The sequence below is a fragment of the Canis aureus genome, chromosome 12 (genome assembly GCF_053574225.1).
Source record: "Canis aureus isolate CA01 chromosome 12, VMU_Caureus_v.1.0, whole genome shotgun sequence".
Classification (NCBI taxonomy): domain Eukaryota; kingdom Metazoa; phylum Chordata; class Mammalia; order Carnivora; family Canidae; genus Canis; species Canis aureus.
Window position 1 is genome coordinate 43,388,320 of NC_135622.1, and position 10,822 is coordinate 43,399,141.

The following is a 10,822-nucleotide window of genomic DNA, read 5'->3' on the forward strand; positions in this document are numbered from 1 at the left end:
TTAAATTACTTACAGATCAATTTAGGTGATGAAACTCACACTTAGGATATTATTCACACACATAGCACCGTAACCTTAGTGTTCCACAAATGGAAACTGGCAGCTAATCCTTGACTAGTATATACCACACAAACTTAACCTCACAAGGAATTTTCATTATCAACATCTTCCTCATTCCTTTATCATTCTGGGGATGCCTAGGCAAAATGAAGAGATTAAAGTGACCAAAATCTAACAGACAGATGCACTTGGCACTGACAGCTTAATGGTATTAGACGCTAAGGTCTTAAAATATCACTGAAGATATCACACTCCTTGCTCTGATCCTCACTGGTCAACCTGCTGATTATTATTGGTCTACCCAGCTACATCTACCTGCAAGGAAAGTACACATTTCATACAGCATGTATAACACTCAATGCTCTTAAATAAACCTACTCATTTGAGTCTCCCAATCAGAGGAGGCAGTGGCCTCCAGGGCAATACTACTTTGTGGAAGCAAGGCATGGCACCAGCTACCCAGCCTCCCACTCTGGGTGCTTTCTAATTACAACAGCCCATAGTCTAGAAAGATGGTAAGAAAATTGAAACCACAAGGTGTAATAGTCTAATCACCTATAATACCTCTCCTCACTCATCTTTCTATCCTCTTAAGTAAATTGCTTTAAAGCAGTTAAATGCTTTTGCTAGTATATTTCACAAAGAAAATGCAGAATACTCTCAAAGCCACAAAATACAGACAGTAACTAGTTAGGGATGACTCAATGAAGTAGATGCAGAAAAGGATACTGTTTCATGACTTCTTTATACTTCACAGTGTCACGAATATCTGGGAGGGGGGGAGAAGAATTCAATGGAATTTAACACATAGAAACAAGGGAATCCCTGGGTGGCTCAGCGGTTTAGCGCCCGCCTTCGGCCCAGACGTGATCCGGAGATCCCGGGATCGAGTCCCACGTCGGGCTCCTTTCTCCTGCTTCTCCCTCTGCATGTGTCTCTGCCTGTCTCGCTCGCTCGCTCTCTCTCTCTCTGTGTCTATCATGAATAAATAAGTAAAAAGCTTAAAAAAATAATCTTACAAAAAAAAAAAAAACCCACATGGACACAATATAGTTTGAGACACTCCACCTATAACATCCTTAGACAATGGGCCTCTCAAGTCATCTCTGCTTCCTCTGAGGAAAACAAAAATAAGTTTCTCTCCTGGTATCTCAGTTACTTTTCAAGTCAATTTTCTAAAGTTTTAAGCTAAGGTCACTGAACTGTGATACAGAAAAAAGCAAGATCGTGAAGAGAAGAACAGAAAGGCAGAAAGTGCCCTGCAAGTATCTTCCTACCAACAAGAAGCTGAAACCAGCCTTTCAGGCTTCTCTTGTCTGCATTCTCTTCTACTAATCCCCCCAGCTTCACATTGGTTTCCTTCCTTACTTGGTAACTGGCAAGCAATCCATGAAAAATGTTAGGCTACGGGCTCAGAAGTTATGGTAGAAACAGTCTGAGACGAGGAGAGAAGTTTTGTGTGTGTGTTTAAGATTTTATTTATTCATTAACGAGAGAGAAAGAGAGAGAGAGAGAGAGAGAGAGAGAAGCAGGTTTCATGCAGGGAGCCTGACGTGGTACTTGATCCTAGGTCTCCAGGATCAGGCCCTGGGCTAAAGGTGGCGCTAAACCACTGAGCCACCTGGGCTGCCCTGTGTTGTGTGTGTTTTTAAGTAATGTAGCCAAGTTGGTTTTTTTTTTTTCCTTCTCTAAGATTTTCTTTAAGATTTTATTCATTTATTCATGAGAGACACAGAGAGAGCAGCAGAGACATAGGCAGAGGGAGAAGCAGGCTCCCTAAGGGGAGCCAGATGTGGAACTCGGTCCCAGGACTCTGGGATCATGCCCTGAGCATGAAGGCAGACACTAAACCACTGAGCCACCCAGGAGCCCCAGGGGAAAAGTTTTATACAACTTAAGTACCTTAGCAGTGATCACACGCAAAGAAAAAGGGAGCTAAATCAAGAAAAAAACGTTTATTTCTTACTAACTGCCTACTGGTAGCAAGGGGTAATGCAGACCTGATTTTTCAAAGGGAATTAATGCATCCAGTAATATCTAACTGTCTAAACCTGTCTACCAGCCTACAGACTCTACCAACTATTTGAATTCCATCTTTTCTAAAATTTAGGTGTAACTGACATACAGTATCTTACTAGTTTCAGGTTTACATCATATTGATTCAATATTTTTATAAATTTGAAAATGATCTCCACAAGTCTAGTTACCATGCGTCATCATACAAAGTTATCATACTATTAATTCTATTCCCTAATCTGTAAGTTATATCCCTGACTTATTGTGTACCTGGACGTTTGTACCTCTTAATCCCCTTCACCTATTTCACTCACTCCCAACTCCTCCCTGCTCTGGTAACCAACAGTTTGTTTCTTATATCTGTGAGTCTGTTTCTGCTTTGTTTTTTAGATTCCACATGTAAGTGAAATCATAAGGTATTTGTCTTTCTCTGTCTTGGCTAATTTCACTTAGCATAACATCCTCTAGGTCCATCCATGTAGTCCCAAATGGTAAGATTTCATTCTTTTTTATGGCTGAGTAATTTTACAAAAAACATATATTTATATACATATATATATATTATTTGCAAATATATATATATCTTCTTACCAGTCAGATATATATACACACACACATATATATCTTCTTATCTAGTCATCTATCATCAGATAGAAGTCCATCCTTTAAGCAAGAAGATACTAACTTTTTCCCCAACTTCCCAAAATGACCTCTGCTCCTGAACAAGATTTTCCTTTATTAGTATGATTAGGGTCCAAGTAGCTTAGCAGAATTAAGAGACAAAAAATGAGAGGATTAGCACAGTGACAGCCTGAAAATCAGGAAGCTCCTAGATTCTTTTTTTTTTTTTTTTCAAGATTTCAAGATTTATTTATTCATGAGAGACACAGAGACAGAGACAGAGAGGCAGAGACACAGGCAGATGGAGAAGCAGGCTCCATGCTCCCATGGATATGGGACTCCATCCCGGGACTCCAGGATCATGCCCTGGGCCGAAGGCAGGCACTAAACCGCTGAGCCACCCGGGGATCCCAGGCTCCTAGATTCAATCAAGAATCATGACAATGCATCATATTCACCCTTAAATTATGTCAGAGTCACAGATTTCTCTGGAAGTCTGATGATAACCGGAAACCTTTCCCCAAAACAATGCATATATGCATATCTATGTATATGCCTGTGTCTCTGCCTCTCTCTCTCTCACGAATAAAGAAAATCTTTTTTTTCTTCTTTTTAAAGATTTTATTTATGTATTCACGAGTGACACAGACACGACCCTGGGGTTGCGTGTCTCCAGGGTCACGCCCTAGATTGAAGGCGGCGCTAAACCGCTGAGCCACCCGGGCTGTCCAAGAAATAAGATGTTTAAAAAATACAAATGAAGTAACAATAGCCTGCCACCCTCGGATCAGAACGAGCGGAGACACGAGAGTGAGAGGTAAGGAAACTAATATACTTAGGGAAAGGAGTCAACAAAGAAAATGGTTTAGAAGTCTTAGGAAATTCAAGGAAAATGAAAGATAGTTTAGAGAAAACGAAAAATGAAAGCATTAGAGATTTGCCCGGCTGGAGGCTTTTGGTTTTCTGAAGAACTTCAGAGTTCTGTTCCAGTTTACTCACCAATATTGGCAGGAAAGGGTACTTCATGTACAGCCGGGTCCAGATTAACCACATAAGGTGGAGAGCCTCGGCTATGCAGATGTCCAGTAAGCCTCTGCAGAGACGCGAGAAGAGCGGTGGAGTGAGGCCGAGGGAATGATAAGGGGCCGAGATTCCTTTATGGATCACAGCTGAAGACTTCTGCACTACGTGTCCCTCCCTCTACCTGAAACGCTCGTCCCCAGGATCCGCCTCCAGCATTCGACTCTCAGGTGAAATGCTTTCTTTTCTTGATCATCCCGCCAACAGGGCCTCCCCTACTGTCGGTCGATCACTTAATCACTTGATTCGTGTGAGGTTTCTCCCCATCACTCCCATTAAAACATCAGCTCCGATAAAGCGGGAACCTTGTCAAATTCGATCGCGGTCTCTCCAGCGCTCGAGACGGAAGAGCCGCGCAAGAAGCCACACCGTAGTAATCCCCACCCAGGGCCTGGGCGCCAGCACCGCACTAACTGCCGGCGACGTGGGAGCCCCCGCCTTCCAGGGGGCGGCAGTGTCAGCGGCAAGACGATTCCAGAACAACGTGGCAAGCTGTAGCAAATACGAACTGAGGGTGCGGAGAAGAGAGCCCTAACCGAACCAGGCTAGAGCCCGAAAAGGCTCGGGGCCGGACTGCTGGCGAGGTCCTGAAAGCCCCACGCGGATCCCCTTCAACTCGCGAGCGCGTCCTCCAGGTCCCCCTGGCCTTCCGCCCACCACTGACAACCTCTCGAGCGCACCTCCTACTCCCGCGCCCTGTACGTCACCTGTACAAAGGTGGTCTTCCCAGATCCCGCCATTCCTAACACCAACAGACACACTGGGGGCCGAGGACCCCCCGAAGCCCGCTCCTCAGCGGCCTCCGCGGGCGCCGCCATCTTCCTCGCGCTCCGCCCGCTCCACCATAGAGACGCCGCGCACCTAGAGAGGCTTCCGTGCCGCCGCGGGCCGCGCAAGGGACGCTAGAGCCTCCGCCGCGCGGCCGGGGAAGGCCGAGGGGCGGGCCGCTCGCCAGAGCATCCTCGCCTCCGGGCCAACCAGGGGCAGGGGCGGGGAAATGGAGGGCAGGGGAGGAAGGGGAGGACCCGGGGGACAGGCGCTCACCGCCGCAACGGAACGAAGGGTCTGGGAGAGACGACGCTCTGGTCCCCAGGAGGGCAAGACGAGATGCGGTCCCCAAGGCAGGGCGCCCCCAGGTCGCAAATGAGGAGAGTGCGCTTCTCCTTCCGCCCCCAAGGAGCGGGGGACGGAGCCGCCGGGGAACTGGCTGCTGGGCCTTATTCGGCAGCCGACGAGGTTCAGGAGCTCAGGGCTGGACAGGCTGGGACTGGGGCGGAGTGCGACCCCGGGGCTTGCTGGGCGGCGCCGACCCCCGTGGAGCACCGAACCGAGAAACTGCGGAAACGTTCCGCAAGGGGGCGCCGCGTCCGCGCGTCGGGGGCCCCTGACTCGAGCGCTCCTTCCTTGGCGGTCCCCCTCGGTGAGCCTCACCGTCGCCTTGGAGACGGACGCTCGGATTCCGGGAGCAAGTAGGTACTGAAAGGGGCGCTTTTCCCTCCACGGAAGTGTCCCCGGATACCGGGAAGGGGCTGGAAAAGCCAGGAAATGTATTGCTGCTCTCGCCCACCTCAGCGGGTCCCGTCGCCCTTTGTGGCTACTGCAGTGTTCAGTGAATCTTAAAATCGAGGTTTCACACCCACGCGCTGCCACTGCTGGCGTCGTTTAAATTCTCTGAACTTGTTTTCTCCTCTCTAAACCGGAGGGAATGCCTTACGGGGGTTGTAGTGAATGCGTGCTTGTAAATTGTAAGCCACATTCATTCATCTCTACCCTGGTGCCTCGCAGAGTGCAGAACCATAATAGGTACTCAAAAAATATTTTCTCATGTGAATTAAAGTATACTTGTGCATTTTGTGTTTACTAAACTTTCATTAAGAATTGATGGGGAGGGGCAGCCCGGGTGGCTCAGCGGTGTGGCGTCGGCCTTTGGCTCCAGGCACGATCCCCGAGTCCCGGGATGGAGTCTCAGGTCAGGCTCTCTGCCTGTGTGTGTGTGTGTGTGTGTGTGTGTGTGTGTGTGTGTCTAATGAATAAATAAATAAAATCTTAAGAAAAAAAAAGAATTGATGGGGGAATGTCTTACTTGTTCTTCCTTCAGGTTTGCTAAGGACTCTAGGAGTTCCTCTCCACCGTATCTTAGTTTAATAAATGATTTTTTCAAGCCAGAGAAGCTAGGCAAGTCAGAGATGAGGTTTAAAGAAAAGGCAGTGGTGGAAATGACAAAGCTGAACAACCAAATAAAACAAGCTCAAAGCCAGCAAGAGTCACTAATGGAGGAAACCAAGCAGCTATATGCTGAGAAGTTACTTGTCCAGACTGAAAACAAATTCTTCCTGGAATATCTAACCAACAAAACTGAAGAGTATAGAATGCAGCCTGAAAAGCTGTGGAACAGCTATTTACAAAAAAGTCAGGAGATTGAACAAAGGAGACGAGACTATGCCTCCAAATATGCGAAACAAACTTCAGTGTTTAAAAGGGAGCTTTTGCAGAAGGAAAAGATCCAATGCAACTTAAAGCAGCAGTTGCAGACACTGAGGAAAATTTCACTGTTAAAGGAGAAACAGGAGAGAGAAATCCAGATATTACAGGACGAGAAAAAGAAAACCCCAGCTGAGACAGATGCCAAGAAACAGGAAATCCAGGTCCAGTTACTCCAGGAAAAAGCACTTCTAGAGAAACAACTGAGTGAGCCAGACATGGGGCAGTTGGGAAAGAGGAAAAGAAAGGAGCTTGACGGGAAGGCCCAGGCCTTGGAGTTGGAAGCAAAGCAGTATACTTTTGAGTTCTACCGTGGCATCAGGAGAGAGAACCGGGAGTTACGGAAGAAGTTACTGCAGCAAACTCAGCAGTGCCAGGAGTTGCAAGCTACTAAAAGCCAGTTAGAAAATCAGAAGCAGCAGCTGCAGCTGGAACAGTGGTATGTGGAGGGCTTAATCCGGGCGAGGCAACGATTGCAAAGAAGGCGTAATTGGTGCCCAGGACAGGATGCTCCAAGGACCACATTAACACCTCTGAGTACCAAACCAAAGATTAATCCAAACCAATTCCTAAAATAACACTGCGTAAATAAAGACTGGAGCAAGTATTCTTATAAACCGATGGCTGCATAAACTTAGTTAGGAAGGCTTTAGGATCTCAGATTGCTATGGCAAAGTATCCATCATGATGTGTTAGTGTGAAATATTAGGTGCATTTTTCCAGCAGTACTGCTGGATATTTGTGCCACCAGCTTCCTTTAATTAGATTTTTCCTTAATTAGATCTTGTTAATAAATGGGATGTTCCTCAAATCTCTAGATAACACCATTTCCCAAACACCAGTACATTAAACTAGCTCAAGAGACCACCTGGAGGTAGTGAAAGAAAGACAGTGGTGTGATTTATTTCGTGTGGCCAAGTTAGATTTCTAAGAGTAGCATTTCAGATTGACTTTATATAATACCTTCCTCTCTGTAAACAAACTGCTTATCCTCATGCCTCCTGGCCAGCTCCACACAGAAAAGGGAAAGTGATCAAAAAAAAAAACAAACAACAAAAAAAAAAGGCAAAGTGCTTTTAAGGTCTTTTTCAAGTTTGCACCACTGACCAGGCAGCTGCTTCTATAGTTTTGTCAAGAGTGGAAAAGTAATTTAAGCAATATGTTCATTAAGAGCTAGGCAAAAAAAAAAAAAAAAAAAAAAAAAAAAACACTGGGCAGAATGACCTTTTGTCTAAAGCTCAGCCCCTACAATTTTAGCTTTGAGTAAATTAAGGGAAGAGCAGATATTAGGTCAACTCTTAACTTTTGAAAAACCTTTTCTGTCAAGAAATACATCTAGCATTAATGAGGTAACTGAATGCCTCTACTTATTTCAGGAAAATATGTGAAAAACGTTTTAAAATATTGGGACAACTGTAAAGAGTCTTGTGCCGTCTATTTCCCTAACAACATTCTGAATTCTAAGACAACGAGTAAGATTACTTAAATATAAGTACTTCAGGTTTAGGTCACTTCTACATTTTCTTACTATGTGTGTACCTGATAGTACATTTTGAAATGCCTTTTATAATTAAAAGTGCCTTATATTTATGTCTATTGAGAAGAACAAGCTTTGTGCAGTGGCAGTATCAATCATAGCCAAAGAAGTTTATTGCTAATTTAGAAGAACTGGAAATAATATTTTTAATTAGTAAGACTTTTATGGTAGTTTTTAAAAAGTTTTTTGCACTGAGGACATATAGACGGTTAGACTAGTTATTTATTTGCATGCTGAATCCTAGTACAGAAATATAATCCCACATTTTAACATTGCTCCTCTATGGGAAAATAAAGTCAACTTTATGTTTTCCAGAAATTGTCAGTGATTAAAAACTTCAAAATAATTTTCCTGAGTTTTCAGTTTCATGCCTAGGTAAAAATGAATTCCTTTAAAATTGTGGAGTAAAACGTTTTTTCTCCCTCAATGCCTTCACCGTCTACCTTTAACAATGTTTTTAATGTGTAGCTTATTAGAAATAAAAACCTTAGATTATACTGTATCCGTTGACTTTTCCCCAGTAACGGATTTCCTGTTTCATCACTTTTCTCTTACTACTGCTTCTGTATATCTCATTCATACTAGTATGGATATAATAAAACCAATTTCAATACAGAAAGTAGAATTTTAGATAGTATGCAGGTAACTTAACCTTCAGTTCTTGAGCCGAAAATACAGAAAGACTGAATCTGAAAACTATGGTAACCAACACAAATTTGAAGCCTTATTCTCTGTAGATGCAAAAATGTGCCAAAAAGCGTAGGAAAATACATACCAAGGCTCGATAAGGAGTTAGAAAGCAAGAGGGATTTAGAATCTTAGTATTCTGCTGTTAATTTCCCTCCTGCCTTTGCTGTCCCAGTTACCTAAGTGGGGAGTGGATAATTTCCATCTCATACGTTTCTTTTTCATTCCTATTATCCCAGATCATGTATCTGGTGTATTGCTGCTTTACGTCTGTCCCTTTCCAAGTGAGGCTTTGAGAGCCTGAAGACTATTTAGAGAGTGAATCATCTGATAAAGATAATTTGAAATGCATACCTGCAAGTGAGCAGTAGGCTGGCCAACTAATACTTCAATCTACTTTGAATCTGCTTTGCAATGAAGAAAACTAAACACAGTGATGTTACAGAAAGTGCATTTAGGTGGAAAAGGACCTCCGAGGTGAAATGTAGGTTAAGACCTAAATGATACAATGAAGCCTACCTTGCAAAGCCCAAGGAAGAAGCCATTCCAGGCAATGGGAACAGTGTATGCAAAGGTCCTAAGATGGGAATGAGCTTACTAGGTTCCAGGAACAAAAAGGTCAATATGGCTAAAGGGTAGCTGGGGAATGGTCAGAGAACAAAGGAGTAGGGGAAGAAGAGGCTAAATGGGTTGGCAGGAGGAGGAGAAGGCCTTGTGGGACAAGGAGGGAGTGACTTGGATTCTAAGTGGAATGGGAAACCAGCAGGCTTTGAGCTGGTGAACGAGCTCTGATTTACAAGTTTAAAAACTCACTAAGGCTGTTATGTGGAGTGTATCCAAACCAGTAAAAATCAGAAGGAAACAATTAGGAAACTTATAGTCTAGGCAAGAGGTGATGATGGTTTGGAGTAGGGCGGCTGAAATAGACGTAAATAGAAAGAAGAGCAGACTGAAGGGTGAAGGGAAAATGAAAGGTTAAGACAAGTAACATTTCTAAGGTGTTCCCTATTAAAGGAGGTGAGCAGAACAGTTTGTGGGCACTGATTTTTTAAAAGAAGTATTTCAGACACAAAATACAGAAGATCAGAACAAACTCACTATCCACCTTAAGAAATAAGAACTTAAAAATTCACTTGTAGTCCTTCTGAGTCCCAGAAGCACTGTCCTAAATTTGGTGTTTATCATTCCTGTGCATGTTTTCATGCCACGTATACATATACATATGATATTAAACTATAAATGTATACTACATACACATATTTACATATATAGCATATAAATATATTTTTATATATCCATAAACCATATAGAGCATTGTCTTTAAGCCTTTTAAAAATGGCCTACTTCATGTATTCTGTAACTTGCTTTTCCCAGGAATTATTTTTGAGATGTATTCATGAAACAAGGAGCCTTAATTTTATCGCTGTATAGTATTTCAGTATATAACTGTATCTCGATTTATCCCTTCTCCTGATGGAAGATTAGATTAGTTTTAAAGTAGGTTAACAAAGAGACCCAAGAAGGTATAGTTCCTCAAATAACAGATCTTTTTTCTCTTCAGATAGATGTTCCTGGTTGGTGATTAGTTCTTCATGGGGTGATTCGGGGCATCAACCATTTTCCATTTTGTGCTCTGCCACCCTCTAAAGCCATTTTATCATCTGCATCTGGCCCAAGGAAGGGGGAAAAGAAGCATAGAAGTACACTCATTTTCTTAAAAATTCTAGCTTGGATGTGACACCCTCACTTCCATTCACATTCTACTGGAGAGAAGTGAGTTGGCTACCCCTTTGATACAGGGGCAGGGGGTTAGAGAGCTGGGAAACATAATCTAACCATTTGTCCTGTAATCCTATAACTCTGCAAGGTGAGAGCAGATTATGGTGGACAGCTATTCGTCTCTGCTATGTGGTATCAACCGTACTACAGTATCATTCTTTGTTTATGTCTCCTGGTATACCTGGGCAGGAGGATTTCCCTCTGTATATACCCAGGAGTAAAACTGCTGCATCTTAAGGCATATTTTCAGCTTGACTAGATACTAACAAATCGTTTCCAAAGTGATTGTACCATGTTACATTCCAAACCGTGCATGAGAGTTCACATTCGCTACAACCTGGCTATGTTCGATATTGTCAAATTTGTATTCTAATGAACTTTGTTTAAAAACTTAAAAACTCAGTAGAATGATTATGATACTCTCTACTGAGACTTGCTGAGACCTGGCCTCAGGAAGGAAAAATTTTTTTTCACAAATTTTCTTTATTTAAGAGAAGGAGAGAGAGAGATAGAGAGCATGAGCAGGAGGAGGGGCAGAGGGACAAGCAGACTCCCTGCCGA

The 10,822-nt window shown here is 43.3% G+C and overlaps 2 protein-coding genes and 1 long non-coding RNA gene across 5 annotated transcripts in view; 2 read left to right on the forward strand and 1 right to left on the reverse strand.

Moving 5' to 3' along the window:
* Positions 1-4,610, reverse strand: part of LOC144324528 (GPN-loop GTPase 1) — a 20,287-nt gene extending 15,677 nt beyond the window's left edge. Inside the window, exons 1-3 of the mRNA XM_077915997.1 lie at positions 4,485-4,610; positions 3,697-3,790; positions 790-829 (exon numbers count right to left, since the gene is read on the reverse strand). Of these exons, the coding sequence (XP_077772123.1) occupies positions 790-829; positions 3,697-3,790; positions 4,485-4,595 (245 nt within the window). The 5' untranslated portion in view covers positions 4,596-4,610. The remainder of the gene's footprint in view (positions 1-789; positions 830-3,696; positions 3,791-4,484) is intronic.
* Positions 3,430-10,714, forward strand: LOC144324535 (uncharacterized). Its single transcript, XR_013390009.1, has 3 exons — positions 3,430-3,514; positions 10,044-10,255; positions 10,350-10,714. It is a non-coding gene; the product is annotated as an uncharacterized LOC144324535 (long non-coding RNA).
* Positions 4,780-8,541, forward strand: LOC144324504 (coiled-coil domain-containing protein 121-like). Of its 3 annotated transcripts, none has more exons than XM_077915917.1 (2): positions 4,780-5,246; positions 5,876-8,541. In XM_077915917.1, exons 1-2 carry the CDS (start codon positions 4,885-4,887, stop codon positions 6,834-6,836), a joined length of 1,323 nt encoding a protein of 440 aa, XP_077772043.1. In that variant the 5' UTR covers positions 4,780-4,884; the 3' UTR covers positions 6,837-8,541. The 3 variants fall into 3 exon arrangements, with proteins under 3 accessions (XP_077772043.1, XP_077772046.1, XP_077772044.1); XM_077915920.1 differs by having other exon boundaries at positions 4,927-5,250; XM_077915918.1 differs by lacking the exon at positions 4,780-5,246 and adding an exon at positions 5,247-5,580.
* Positions 10,715-10,822: the final 108 nt, after the last annotated feature.

What these genes read in the sequence shown, in the direction of transcription:
- LOC144324504 (XM_077915917.1), top strand. Translation starts at nt 4,885, where the DNA reads ATGCGGTCCCCAAGGCAGGGCGCCCCCAGGTCGCAAATGAGGAGAGTG. An exon ending in CGCTCGGATTCCGGGAGCAA is followed by an intron (nt 5,247 to 5,875) that starts GTAGGTACTGAA and finishes TTCTTCCTTCAG; the next exon opens with GTTTGCTAAGGACTCTAGGA.